The sequence below is a fragment of the Azolla caroliniana genome, unplaced genomic scaffold, assembly GCF_043228905.1.
Source record: "Azolla caroliniana isolate FFs.n. ecotype wild unplaced genomic scaffold, voAzoCaro1.0.p SCAF_878, whole genome shotgun sequence".
Taxonomy (NCBI): domain Eukaryota; kingdom Viridiplantae; phylum Streptophyta; class Polypodiopsida; order Salviniales; family Salviniaceae; genus Azolla; species Azolla caroliniana.
Window position 1 is genome coordinate 1 of NW_028231313.1, and position 14,325 is coordinate 14,325.

The following is a 14,325-nucleotide window of genomic DNA, read 5'->3' on the forward strand; positions in this document are numbered from 1 at the left end:
ATGGATTGTCAACAATGTAAGCAATATTTCATTAATAGAATGATTGTAATAATTTGAAGATGTGCAAACAAGTTTTAAAATTTCATTGATGTGGTAGCTGTAACTATATATATATTTGTATTGTATACATCTTGCAAGACAAATATGCATGAACTAGTGTCGATGCACACTATGCTTTATTGATTTAGTGGATCCTTATTCATAGTTGGGAAGAGAGGATAGAATTATTTCTTCCTTGAAGAAACATACAAAAATTGGCCATTGTGATTTCCGCACATACATATGATTGAACGGTCAATTATTTTCCCCGATTGAACAAACTAACAAATAAATGAATATGGTGTCGTATTTGCAATGTCAATGAAGCTAACTAGAAATATGGTCAAATAACTAGTTAGTGCAAGTGTAATATTTTCGTTTCACTGTGGCTTTTGGGTTTTAGTAGGTCTCTTCTCCATAAGTTTGACTACCTACATCAAGGGAAATCAGATTACTCTAGTCCTCACATAGATATGGGATGGCGAGGAGCATTTGAGTACTTAAATAGGATGGGTAGGTCAAATGAATTTGGCAATGTCAATCAACTTTCTTTCTTGTTGGGTCTCGAGTAAGCGTCTCCCTTCTGCATTTACTTTTATATTTTCTACTCCCACCTAGCCTTAGGCCGTTTTGTTAGGTACCATGAAGAACTGACTTCAAAAGTATTAGTTAGAAAGCTTGACTCTTTGTGCCATCCTATCAATTAGTAGTAATGGGCACGGTTTGGTTTCAAGGAAAAGAAATTGAACCATTTACATAAAATAAAAACCAAACCAAACCGTTTGTGAACTCTCAAATATTTATAGCAAACCGTTTAGGGAAAAGTTGAAACCAAACCAAACCATTTAATAACAAATTTAAAGCTAGCCATTTAAATCAAACTAATTCAACGTTTAAATAAACAAAAATACATTAAATTAAATAAGCATTTAAGTTAAATTAAATAACCTAGCCACTTTGAATATCCACTGGCATCCAATTGCCTTTTGGTGGTGTGAATCGGGGCAAGATCCCATGTCTCGTTCTTGGAGATTGCGTGCATCTCCTCATTCATCGCTTCGACCCACTACGGGTCCATAACGGTTTCAGAAAGTTTTCCGATTCCCAAATTGTTGCCACCTTCATCATAAAGGCATAATGATATGCCATGTAGTCGTCGCCGAATCGGCTAATTGCATTCTTTTCTCGGGTGGAGCGATGTGGTGGTTCACTTGTCTTCGTGAACACTTTCTTGGCCCCTAGTGTCCTCATGCTAGGAACATCCAATCCACCGTACTCACTGTCGAGTGAGTGAGCCAATTCCTTTCCATCCGAGTCTTCGTACTCAGGCGTTTTGGCCTTTCCTTTGTCCAATTTCGGACTTGGCCGCGACGTGCTATGGTCTCTTAGTGACTCCTGTGATGCACTCAATTTGTTGAGATTGGACTCTCCTCTAGCATGAGACTTAGTTGATCCTCCTCCTCTGAGTCTATTATATCGAAATCAGTTTCTATTGGATCGGATGGAGATGAGTCGACTGTGTACCAGGATGCCGATTCGTCGAATACGACATCCCTAGTCATGTGTACCGTCCTAGTGGAGGGGTTGAAACACGTATACCCCTTTTGTTCGAGTGAGTACCCTATTAGGATACATTTCTCTAACTTGGGATCTAGCTTTTGCCGCTTTTCGTTGGGAATATGTATGAATGCGATAGAGCCGAATATCCTGACGTTGGATAGGTCCAACGTCTTTTCCATAGAACTTCTCGTGGGGGGTAATATCGTGCACTCCGGATAGTTGTGCATTGATTCACTAGATAGACAACCATGTTCGCCGCTTCAGCCCAATACGATTTTGGCAGATGTTTCTCATTCATCATCGCCCTTGCTACCTCGAGTATGTGCCGGTTCTTTTGTTCGGCTACTCCGTTCAGTTGAGCTATGTCGGTAAGTAAACTCCCACCGGATTCCTTTTTGTCAGAGGTATGCTATGAAGACGTCGGAGAAGTATTCTTTGCCACTGTCCGATCGAAGGCATCAGACGTGTCGATCGGTTGCCTTTTGGACTTCGTTTTTAAATTTTTGGAAGTGTGAAAACACTTCACTCTTCTACCGCATAGGGAATATCCATGTGTGCTTGGAGAAGTCGTGGATGAATGTCACATAATACCGGAAACCACTGAATATTGTCGTCTGGGCTGGTCCCCACACATATGAATGTATCACATCCAAGGTTTTTTTACTCATGTTCCTCTCCTTTGGGAACGATTGTCGGTGTTGTTTGCAGATCTGGCAGGCTTCACACACACCTACAATAACCTTCTCGGTAAAGGTCGGGAGTCCGATGACGACTCCTTTCTACAATATTCCTTTGAGCCTCTGGAGATTGAGGTTGCCGATTGTTTTGTGCCACAACTCTATTTCGGCGTTGGCTCTATGGCCCTTGGCAAACATTGCCGATTTCATCTCATGAGAATCAAGGATGAACATTCAACATTCTCTTCGACCGTGAGCAATAATTCGACCTTCTTTTTCGATGAAGTACACTACGTCATTGAAACAAACTTGCATGCCATATTCGACAATTTGGCTGACGAGACTAGGTTCTTCGTTATAGTTGGGACATGCAAGACGTTCTTGATGCAGCTTTGGTTGCCCGCTTCCCCGAATGGGACATTACCGACATGCTAAATGGGGTGAATTGTGTCATCCCTTGTTTCCACATAGCTGGGTTGTTCGGGCTTTCACACTTCTTGAAACCAATCTTCATTTGACGTCATGTGATTGGATGCACCCTAGTCGACAAACCATACATTTTATGAACTAGAGGTGCTGATCGGGCACAATGCCGTCATCGAATTCGCTCGTATGCCACATCATGAACATTCCGCCACGATCATCATAGTCGGAATTTGAGGCGTGGTTAGTAAATTGTCGGCTTATGAAGGTCGACTCACTCTTCTTCTTCCGACACTCTACCTCATAATGGTCGAATTTGCCACACTATTCGCATTGGACATAGTTGTTTTGTTGGCTAGGTTCGACATGATTGCTCCCCCTTCTTCCAGACGTTCCACCACGCGTGTTTGCAACGTCTTGATGGTAGTAGAAATTCTGTTCGCGGGGTTGTTTTTGGTTGTGATGGCCTTGGCCGAATCAACCTCTTCTTCCATGACTTTGTCCCCTTCCTCCATCCGAGTTCAAATAGAGCATGTGTCCTTCTTGCACATTGTTCCTCGTTCGAATGTGATTTTCTTCGACTAGTAGCATCAACTAGAGATCAAAGAAGGAGGGAGGATTCTTCCTCGCGAGGACAACCGACATTATTGCGCCAAACCGGGGTGCTAGGCCACTGAGGCATATCTGCACCATTTCGTCATCGTCAATGTTGATATTGATCGACCCAAAGGAGTCGCACAACTCCTTGATCTTCAAGGTGTGGCCGTCGATTGACAAATCCCTCTGTTGTATGTTGTTCAACTCTTGTCAAAGTTGAAGCTTTCACACGGTTGTGTTGGCTGTGAATATCTTTTTGAGGTTCCCCCATGCCTCTTTTGGCGTTTTGGCCTCTCAGATGTAGTCGAGCATGTGATCATGGACACGGGATGCAAGGCAATACAACACGCGACTCACCGCTTGCTCCCAAGTTGGGTGGTTGGCATGTGCTGGGTTGGGTTGATTTTCTTGTGCTCCTTCAATGTAGCTCCAATAGCCTTGACCAACAAGGTATTGGTGCATCTTGTACTCCCATGATGTGAAGTTGTTTCTATCGAGTTTCTCTATAGGAAGAGTGCTTCCCATCGGAGTGTTCATGTTGATGGGACTTGTTTGGAGCTAGTTTCATTCTTTTGTTTCACTTGATACGATTTGTGTAGGTTGTTGCTACAACGATCAATCGGTTCTTTGTGAACGTTGGTGTATACACAATACGTGAGGATGGGCTTGGATCAGCCTACCAATCTCTCTGATACCATGTAAAGTGTGTGTGTGAGTGAGAGAGAGAGAGAGAGAGAGAGAGAGAGAGAGAGAGAGAGAGAGAGAGCCCAGATGGATGTAGCTCAGTTGGTAAGGTTGCCCAATGGAGACCAGGTGGTCATGGGTTCAACCCTTACATTCCACTATGGCATCTAGTGAATTAAGAGACATATAAGAAGTATATAATAGAGAGGTGTGGAAGTTGGGTTTCGAACCCATAACGTAGTGCTTGTAGTGCTAACAACTTTTACCACTAGGGTAAGATAATTACGAGAGAGAGAGAAAACAAAAAAATTGTATTAACAATTATAAAGAATGAACCAACCTTCTCTCTAAGTTCTCTCACTAGAACAACCTCTTGGGACAGAGGTGGAGTATTAACTACTTACTGAATATGTGTGATAGGGCATTAACTTCTATGACACACTAGTTACTATATGAGGAGGTGGGATGTTCACACACTTGAGCATCCTAGAGTGTGTTCCCACACAAGGGAAGTCGAGTTTGATTCTCAACAAAAAAGAAACCTAAAAAAGGAAGAAAGGATTTGAATAGGTCTTTGATCATCCAATTAAGATTGTCATATTAGACTTGTCTTGTCTTTACGAAGCATAAGAGTCAAGGCTATGAACAAGATCACCAAGAACTAGAGCTCAGATAGAGAACATCAAAATTGAGGCAGAAACCCTTGAAAGCAAGGAGGAGGCAAGGTCATAGATGAATATATGCGGGCACGATCGAGAACGAGGGCATTAGAGCCATGGGCGAGAAGATCAAAGATAGAGGCTAGGCAAGATTCAAGACTGTGAGATTAGTATGAGGCGATGGCAAACCAGACTAGAATCGATTCGTTGACGAGATGAGATGAGGCCCAAGCCAGATTGGACAAGATTGGACCCCAAACCAAACAAGCTAGACTAGACCATACTCGACCCCAGACTAGACTAGACTAGACTAGACCAGACCAGACCAGGGAAGGGAAGGGAAGGCAAGGCCAAGCTAGACTATATGACTCTCAAACTAGACTCGACTCAATTCCAAGACCAGACCAGACCAAACCATGGAAGGCAAGGCAAGGCCAAGCTTGACTCTCAAACTAGACCCGACTCAATTAGAAGACGAGAGCAGATCAGGCTAGACTCGAATCAACCAGTCCAGACCAGATTAGATGAGGTCCCACCACCCGACCCGACCCTCATGACCAATAGAATAGGAAGGAAGTGGGAAGAACCCACGTTCATCCAATATGACCTTCTTCTTCTTCTTCTTCTTCTTTCTTTGTTCCATAGCTTTTTGATCCCCGGTCCATGCACTGCTCCTTCTCACTCTTTGCCTCTCTCCATTTCATCTCTTTTTCTTTCCTTGCTCTCTTCGAGTTCATCTTGTTTGCCGTACTCATCGCTTATTTCGTCTACTTTGATCCTGTCTGTACCTCGTCGATGATGGATTCGGTAACAGATCTGTAGCATTCCCCCATCGATTCGTTGTCCACACTTACAGATAAAGAAACTGGTATGTATCATCCAAGGGCAGATAAACTTGTTCTGAAGTTCTCAGAGCGAAAATATTGGTGCGCAAATTAGTAAAACAGTACCGTAATGCGGATAAATCTGGACAATTGATACATACATATTGCATACGTACATACATAGCTATGTATGTATGCATTTGGATTTATCAATTAGAACACTTCGATAAAGGGATTCATGTATGTATGTGTATATTGTTTATGTATCATTTGGAAAACATTTCAATACTGACACAAATTCAGATAACATTTATCCCAAAATTCAGATAACATTTATCCCGATCTTTGTAATAAAGCATGTGCATACATATAGACATGCATACACGCACACACACAATATATATGCCATCTGTGAAGCAAACAGAAGACAGTACAAATTTATAGGTGTACGGCAGATATATATTATAAAGCAAATGTAAGTGGTGTAAAATTTTTAAGAAACTTTTACAATAATTGGTATCATTTACATGAATTCGGACAAATTTACTCAACTTTATGCATAATGTGTCCAGCAAACCTAAGTACTCCAAACTTAAGAAAAACTTCTGGTAAGCTGGTTTCAAAGAAGAAAACCCTTCAGAAAAATGGCAACAATTTTATGCAACATTTTATGTGAAGAATCTGAGTGATCGGTCTTGCTTTATATATGATATGGTCTGGATTTTATCTACTTTTCAGAGGTTTTCTTCTGTAATGATTCCATTAAAGAATTACTGAGATGGAACAAATTGTGGACAAAGAGCTTTGGCAATCGTCATCAAGGCCCTTCTTATACAAAACGCCTTCACGGAAAGTTCAGCCTTTTTTGTGTTTTTGCTTTTTTGAAAACCCAACAGTATATTGTTTTTATACACTTCAATATATGGCTAGTAGAAAAGTGTGTTTTTGTGCCCTTTCTCCAGAGATGAGCTACTTAGCATAGTAAGAAAGCATTCAAGTTTCCTGAAGAACCGCCTGGTCAGTGGTGAAGGGAATAATGAAGAAGATGATGACTTGGACATGCGATTCTGGAGGGAATTACTGGACATGTTTTTTGTCAAGGGGATGATTGATCTAAAAGAGACCCAAGGTGATGATCTGGTTTTCTTTGTCCAGCACGAGGTATTGTATTATTTTTTACCCTTTCCTCAAGATATATGTCAGCAGATGATGAAAAAAAGCCTAATAGTTAATGCTTTATGTAGGTTGATCATCCAAGTGACCATAATGTGCAACCTTATTTTGTCCGCAGATGGGCACCCCAAGTATGTCTTCGTCAATTCCGATGCAAAGCTTAACTGATTTAATACATGTTGGATCTTTTTGATAACCTTTAACATTTCAATGCACATGTACATGTACTGTCCTTCACACTGGTGCAATAACCTCTTTACTTTTTATAACATGGCTATCATGTGTCTGCCAAACTTTGCGGCATTAAAAATTTCTATAAAAATAGGGGTAGGGGGATTCAAGGCAAGAATATTATTTGGAAAACTCAAATTGGATATGGGTAAAAGTGTGAATTAATTGTCTCTCAAAAATTGCATGTGCTTAAATTTAAAGCCTTTTGGTTTTCATGAATCATACCATCATTTTTTGATGGATAACTTAAAGCTTTACAGAAATATTCATTTTTGATAAAACATTATCATTATATGTTTCATAAGCTTCTTTTGACACACATTTGGCTTATTGCACCAAACATTAGCTGGATATGAAAATTTGATGCTGTACTTCTTGCACAGCTTGAAAAGGTGATTGGTGATAGTGCAAATCAAGTGGATTGGCGACGCTCATTGTATCTCAATATGATAGCTCACACATCATACACATTGACGGTCGCAATTTGCAGGTATGTTTTCATTATTTGGAAATGATCTGGTTATGCTTTTTCTGATTCGCTAAGCATATTTGTCATATGTTTGAGAAGGCGCGAAGCATTGCAGAATCGAAATAGGAGCGGAAACCCACAACTTGGTCCACTATACCAAGTGAGCAGGTTTTGACCTTGCCGTCATTGTTTTTGTTTTTGTTTACTTTTAACCACGTAGGTTATAGCTTATAAGTTATCCATCTTCTCAAGTAAACACTTCCAAAGGAATTTGAAACCTAAAAAGTTCCTCAAGAAACTCACCATTTAGGCATTCTAATCAGTGTGGTATAGCATTCTGATGATAGGATTACGGGTGTCAAATCCACACCATACATTAAGTGGTTAAAAAAATCTATACTAATTGAGACGGACTTCTCTTGTAGCGCAAGATTGCACTTATATTTGTAAAAGAAATCCCTTTTCCATTATATTTGTTCTTAGAATTAAGGCCACAAAAGTGTCAATAATAAGAAAAGATACACCCGATCAAACCAAATGTCTCATCCTGCTGGTGTACTGCAATGTCATTAGTTAAAACTTTGGTTTCCATCTTTTGAGTTCCAACTGTGCCTTGAATATTGAATCTAAGCATTTTTATTACTATTTAGGTCTCAAAGACAGTATATGCTTCTCCAAGTAGGGTGAATTTCCACACAGACATGTCAAAGGTAATATATTGAAACCAGAATTATATTCATTTTAATATTATGAATTTAGGAAAACCATTTTGGAAATAGCCAATTTGTATCTTGGTTAATTAATTTCTCTTATTCAGTAATATAAAATGATATACTTATATTCTCAATAAGTTTGTTTTATTTACTAGGGTTTTGAGACTGTACCAGCATATCCAGATATATGTTTTATGGTTGATGATTATGATGACACATTTGAGGAAGTGGTATGTTCCATGTTCTCTGATGATATGCATTGTTAGCAGTAATTAAACTTTTTTGACGTAAATTGTATTTTGCTTATAGTAAACATATGTTAAACATTGAGATCGAAAACAAAATGAACACTATCAAAGATGAGAGGTTGAAGAATCATTTACTAACATTGCTATATTGCATTAAAAGAAGATAATGATCTACGAGAATCTAAATTCTGTCATATCCTGTAGTTTTTAAAATAAAGAGAGATATATTGAAAGGCAACCATAAGCCACAGTGCCTAGAGACCCAAAAATTAATGGGTGCTGACACATCACCATATAGCACAGCGAAACGATTTTCCCAAAAAAAGAGATTGACCATATTTTTACCAAGTAAATAGGAAACTGTAGATATATTGTTCTGCTCAAATGTAGTTTACGACTTCCCTGTATCCAGCTTATGTACTTTACTTCATTTGATAATTTCTAAAGAGATAGAGAAAGGCAATCTGATGGGGTGGAAAATTGAGAAGAACTCCATTCTCCAATGCATGAAGCACGCATGATGTGTGAACTGTAACTAGCTCTCTTGTAAAATTTTATGTAGATCTAGGATTCCTTTGCTATAAGTTTATCTTAGTGCTTTCAGTTTCTTGGACAATTATAAACCATTATTTCATCTCTGATGTATTTTATCATTGAATCTTCTATTTTTAAATAGATTTTGGTAGAGCCAGATCATTGCTATTGTGTGTTTCTGAATGCAAATGGTGGAGCTGCCTTTTCGCATGAGGATTCCAGAGAGCAAGTGAATAAAAGAATAAGTCCAGAAAATTATTTGCTAGGAGTGTCTCAATGTAGCAATGCTCCACAGGTACCAAATTAAGATTGTTCAATGATGGTAAGAATGCTTGTTTGGAATGATTGTCTAGCTCTCTCAGTATCATTTTGAATCTTGATCAAAGATCTCTGCAAGCAGTAGTTTTTTTGAGTGTTTTTCTTGTTTCTAAACGGTTCTCATCATACCACCTTTTTGTGGAATTGCTCTTAGCATAGTGTTTGGGATCTGTAATCTTCAAGTTATATATGATATATTTAGTAACATTCATCGCATCATAGCTCTTTCATATCTGGACTCACATACAATAGGTGTTGGAATGATGCTGGTACATGAGAGAGTTCTGATGTTGATATACAACTTGTGTTTGCCTAAATTTGACTCATTGGGCAATTCTTTTTCAGCTGACGTTGTTCTCAGGTTTTGTTGGGTATGATATGGTGCGGTCTGCTTTTGAGGGTATGCCAAGTAAATTATGATGTATTTTTACAGAGTATTGATATTGAGACATATCCTTAACCTGATTTCATGCTGCATTATTTTACATTATTTATGCAACACTCTTATTGTTTGGAAATGGTAAGTAACATGTTTATCAACCATTCAATTGACATTTATATTCAGGGGGGAGGCTACGAGTTGGCAATTTTCTGCTTACAGGATCCTCATCTGCTCGTTCAGAACGTCTGATTATGCATGGTCCTGGTGGACGCGGTGAACTTGAGGTGTCTGTATCTGGTCTTCCAGGTTAATATGAACACTCATCAAACATATATTTGGATAGAATATAGCTGTTTTACTACTCGTTCAAATTTTGCAATGATTTCTGGAACATATAATAGTGTATACATGTGGAATATCTTCAAAAGTTTCACCTTAATCTCAATACGAGTTATCAATTCCTTTTTGAGGTTCTAAATGATGGTTGTCAATGCTCCCTTTTTTGTGGGACCCATTTTACTTTTCCTTTATGTTAGAAAGATTTCGCATATTCAATGATGGAAACTAGGACTCTTGGTTGTGACTACTATGGATTTTTATGATTTCTTCTGATGGAGTCACCTCTCTACCCTGGGATCATTGTTAAGCAAGGGTAGAACAAGACCTACCCTAATGTGGGTAGGTGCAGGTGTTAAAATGTCTCTAAGCTTACTAGCACTGTTGTCAATCACTCAAGTGAGCTTTACTTCTCAGCAATAATTGAGCTATGTATACCTTACTTTACGACTTCATCATATGTTAAAGGATTTGAAAATGCAAGTAAACAAAGCCACACACTTGATTATTGGCAACACGATCAACTTCATGTAATTGGTCCAAGTACTTAAAATAGAACTCTTAAAACTTGGATACTTAGTTTAGAAGGATTCGGCTTCAGGAGTGAGAAAGATTAAGAGATTTAAGCTCTAGCTCTAGAATGAGGAGATCAAGAAGTGGGAAGTGTGTCTGTAATATTAGGAACTATGAAAATTTTCAGGCCTTACAGAAAGGTGAAATTTGGACAGATCAAAATACCCAGCAGATGCCGGAGGCTGCTTCTTCATGGAAGGCTAAAGGTGCAGCAAGGCTCGGAACAATCATGCGCAAAGCAGCCTTTGCAGCCTCTCTGGCAGCAACATATGTTGCATCGACGGGTGCTAAAAGCAATGCAGAAACACTTCCACTTCGTTGTTGTTTGATGTCTCTCTCTCTACCTTGGGATGTACTTTCTCACGACCTTCTATACAAGGTATAAATGCTTTTTTACTGGTTTATTGAGACTATTTTTTTATGATGAGTATGTGAAACCATCTTTTCTTGGTGATTATGGTCTCCATGCTGATGTTTATTTGCATTTTCAGGATTTCCCAAATGAGGATCAATGACAAAGCAATTCCCTAGGTTCAATTATTCTTTAGTCTAATCATGGAAATAAATATATGCAGCTGTGGCTTAATCTTATGACTGGACATTGTTTTATTAGACTATTAGCTTTCCAGTCAATGCAAGAGGTATGTACTTGGCTATCAGAATTTCGTTTTTACCTCTAATTATTATTGAATGTGAAGGCAAATTTTCTTCAATGTAGTAATACTTCTGAAATCATAAATGAGGACATTCGGTAGCAATTTTTATGGCCACATGTCAAATCCTCTGCACTAATGCCCACCACTTGAAGAGATAAAGCTTATATCTGTCCTTGTTCTCAATCTTCTGGACATTTTGTCACCAGAAAAACTCTTTGTTCTTTATCGAAACTCACAACAAATGATGTTTCCTTGATGTCTTGACAATATGAACATTATGGGTGTGTATTTGTAGTTTTGTATATACATTGAACAATATGATTACAGAAAAGAAGGGACATGGTGATGCTGTATTAATGCTCATGGGAACTCAACAATCATTACAAAGCACTCTTGCCAGCTATGTAGTTTGGTGATTTGAACACGGTCAAACAAAAACAAAAACAAAAAGCTAAATAAAAACTAAGTTCGTTTCTGAATTTCATTGTTTTCATCCTTCATGAGTTTTGTTCTTTGGTTAAACAAAGGAGCAAAAAGCATGTCTAATGTGGTCTGCAATTGTTCCATCATTGTGAGTTCTTGGAAGGTACGAGCCTAAGAGAATTCCTTGAAACTCAGGCTTGATATCTCATTCGCGAAGGCATTTCAACACATTCCCCTGTTTCTAGTAGATTGAGGAAACATAGGTCATATAGCTCCTTTTCTACTCAATCTTCAGCCAACTGCTAGTTTCCATTTTCAAAGAGTGTGAGCATTTGCCCATCAGTGTGATGGTATGCCTCACTCTCTTGTTGATGTGTGTCCAACTATGAGGTTGGGTTGAGGGTTGTGATTGATCTCATGTTTTATCCCTTGCTATTGCTAGATGTGCATATCCAACTATTCTTCATCATTCCATCCATTTCTAGATGTCTTGGACCCAAGTTGGATGTAAGGAATTTGCTTGTGGTGTTTCCTTGGTAGCAACCAATTTCCCAATTTTTAGGAGCATCAATAAGTATGAGGCTGTGCTCCTAATTGTAACACATACAATGTGTTGGGTTTTGTGATTGGAACCACAACACACCACCCCGACGGATTGAGGCGAGGGCCTTTCGCAACGGGTAGAGAAGGCACCCATTGTAGCACATCCATTGTGTTGAGGGGTTCCATGAGTAGAACCACAACACACCACCTCAACGGATTGAGGTGAGGGCCTTTTGGATAGGTAGATAAGGCCTCATGAGTCGTGGGTTTCTAACTAAGTCTTCTCGACGGATGGAGAAGACACTCATGACTCACATCGTGATAAATTCGTTGCATTAGTTTTGGGACATCTAATCCTTCTCTTGTAACCCTATTAACAAGATTTTCCAATTTATCAACGCATAAACCGAAGAGTGTAGATGATAATGGATATCCTTGCTGAACCCTCATGTTACTTAAAAAGTGTTATTAGAAACCTTTCTTAATTTTTAGTTGGCATCTAACTTGTTCATATAATTGTGCAATAGCAACTCGATACTCAAATGGCATGCCAATTTCCACTTCATGGTACCTAATCAAATGATTTTTAAAAATCAACAAAGCAACAATAAGTGTCTTTCCTTGTACTCCATTTGCTTTCATAATTACCTTTAAATGTAACAAGATGATCTATAATGGAGTGTTTTGGTCTAAAATTTGCTTCCCCAAGTGCTAGTTTGATATGACTTACAACCCCTTTTGTTCCATGATAGTGCTATACAATTTAGCAATAGTTGAGTTCACAATGATTGTACGATAATTTGGCACTTGTTTTTTATTTCTTACTTTAAAAATTGGCTTAATCCAATTCATGAGCCAATCATTTGCAAACTTTGTTTAATAGCTTGATCTATGATAGTCATGATCCAATGATGAGTACTTCACATTTTCCATTTTAAGAGCTCACTTGTAATGAGAGTTACATTAGTTGCTTTCCCATTAGCCATTTTCTTTGTTCCCTTATTGACATATTGAAGATCAATGCATGTATTAGAAGGTGTTTCAATGTTCTCACCATAGGAGCCACTCCCTCATGCATATATAGGCTTTGTAAATATTCTAGTATCTGTTCATTTGTAAATTTACCTTTCATATGGAGCTTAAACAACCTTTTCATTTTCTTTTTTTGAATTTTGAATATTGTCTTTTTCTTTCTTCTCATTGCCTTTTTATATTGGTGTCATGCCATGACCCATTCACTTTCCCCTGAAGCAAATGTGCTCAAATGGTAAAGGTTTACTTAGTTTTATGTTGTGTTGGTTTCCATGCTCCTAGCTAGATGCTTGTTCCAATGTGTTAACTACGTATGCCAACTTCTAGGTATTTGAAACTTTGAACCACTTCAATTCCCTCGTCTTCATAGTCCATTTGTTAGGGGGATAACCATAATTTATCCCCTAATAGTTTTTACCATAGTTTTCTACACACGAGGAAAAGAGTGTGAGGGTTGGGATTACCATTAAGTGGCAAGCGTGAACTTGCTTGGAGGCCATGGGTCTGGCAATAAATATATAGGGAAAATTTGACTACATTGAGGCTGTGGTATTATGGTGAATAGACTCTCGTGGTGAGTGTGTGCTAGTGTCGGGTATACATAGTGCTATGAGATGCCATTTAGGGCTTAGGTTCGTTCCGATCCCATTGGTCAAGGGTAGTAAGGTTATGCCCATAGTGCTCATTTGATCTCTAGTAAAGGCTTCATTTGTCTTCAAGCTACATCTTACTAAATCAGATTCTTACTTAATCATATATGTTGATTAGTGGGAATGTGTGATAGGCATCTGTGGTGACAATGATTTGGTCAATCAGAGGATGATTAGTTACCGATGTTTGTAGCTCTAGGGAGGTTTAGATGCACTTAGACTCACGTTATATAGGGAAAAAAAGTTATTTGTTAGGGTTGATGGCTTTAACTCAACCACAAGTGAAGTGGGTAATCAATTGAAATAACCATTTGAGTATGCAATAGTGGGGTTATGTTCACCTCAAGTTGATCACATCTAGATTTACAACCACACTCTATTACTACTAAAACACATGGTGTTACGCAAGGAGTAGCTAATTACTTAATTACACTAAATTAAGTAATAAAGTGTAATTAAGTAATAGAGAGACATGGAGGTTGTGCGTATAATAGTGACTATTATCAAATCTCTTAATCAAAGTAATGATTATGAGGGTTGCAGAGTAAATATGAGCTCTCAATTACTACTAATACGGTCAT

At 38.5% G+C, this 14,325-nt stretch overlaps 1 protein-coding gene across 3 annotated transcripts; it reads left to right on the forward strand.

The window, feature by feature from the left end:
• The first annotated feature begins 6,197 nt into the window (after window positions 1–6,197).
• On the forward strand, window positions 6,198–11,386 carry LOC147847545 (uncharacterized). Of its 3 annotated transcripts, XR_015532316.1 has the most exons (13): window positions 6,198–6,323; window positions 6,437–6,624; window positions 6,708–6,767; window positions 7,251–7,357; window positions 7,436–7,496; window positions 7,987–8,046; window positions 8,205–8,279; window positions 8,974–9,126; window positions 9,495–9,549; window positions 9,715–9,837; window positions 10,596–10,819; window positions 10,932–11,081; window positions 11,159–11,386. XR_015532316.1 is itself a non-coding variant. In XM_087339062.1 (12 exons), the coding sequence occupies exons 1-12, from the start codon at window positions 6,242–6,244 to the stop codon at window positions 10,953–10,955; spliced, it is 1,212 nt and encodes a 403-aa protein (XP_087195188.1). In that variant the 5' UTR covers window positions 6,198–6,241; the 3' UTR covers window positions 10,956–11,386. The 3 variants fall into 3 exon arrangements, 2 of the variants coding, with proteins under 2 accessions (XP_087195188.1, XP_087195190.1); XM_087339062.1 differs by having other exon boundaries at window positions 10,932–11,386; XM_087339064.1 differs by lacking the exons at window positions 10,932–11,081; window positions 11,159–11,386 and having other exon boundaries at window positions 10,568–10,705.
• Window positions 11,387–14,325: the final 2,939 nt, after the last annotated feature.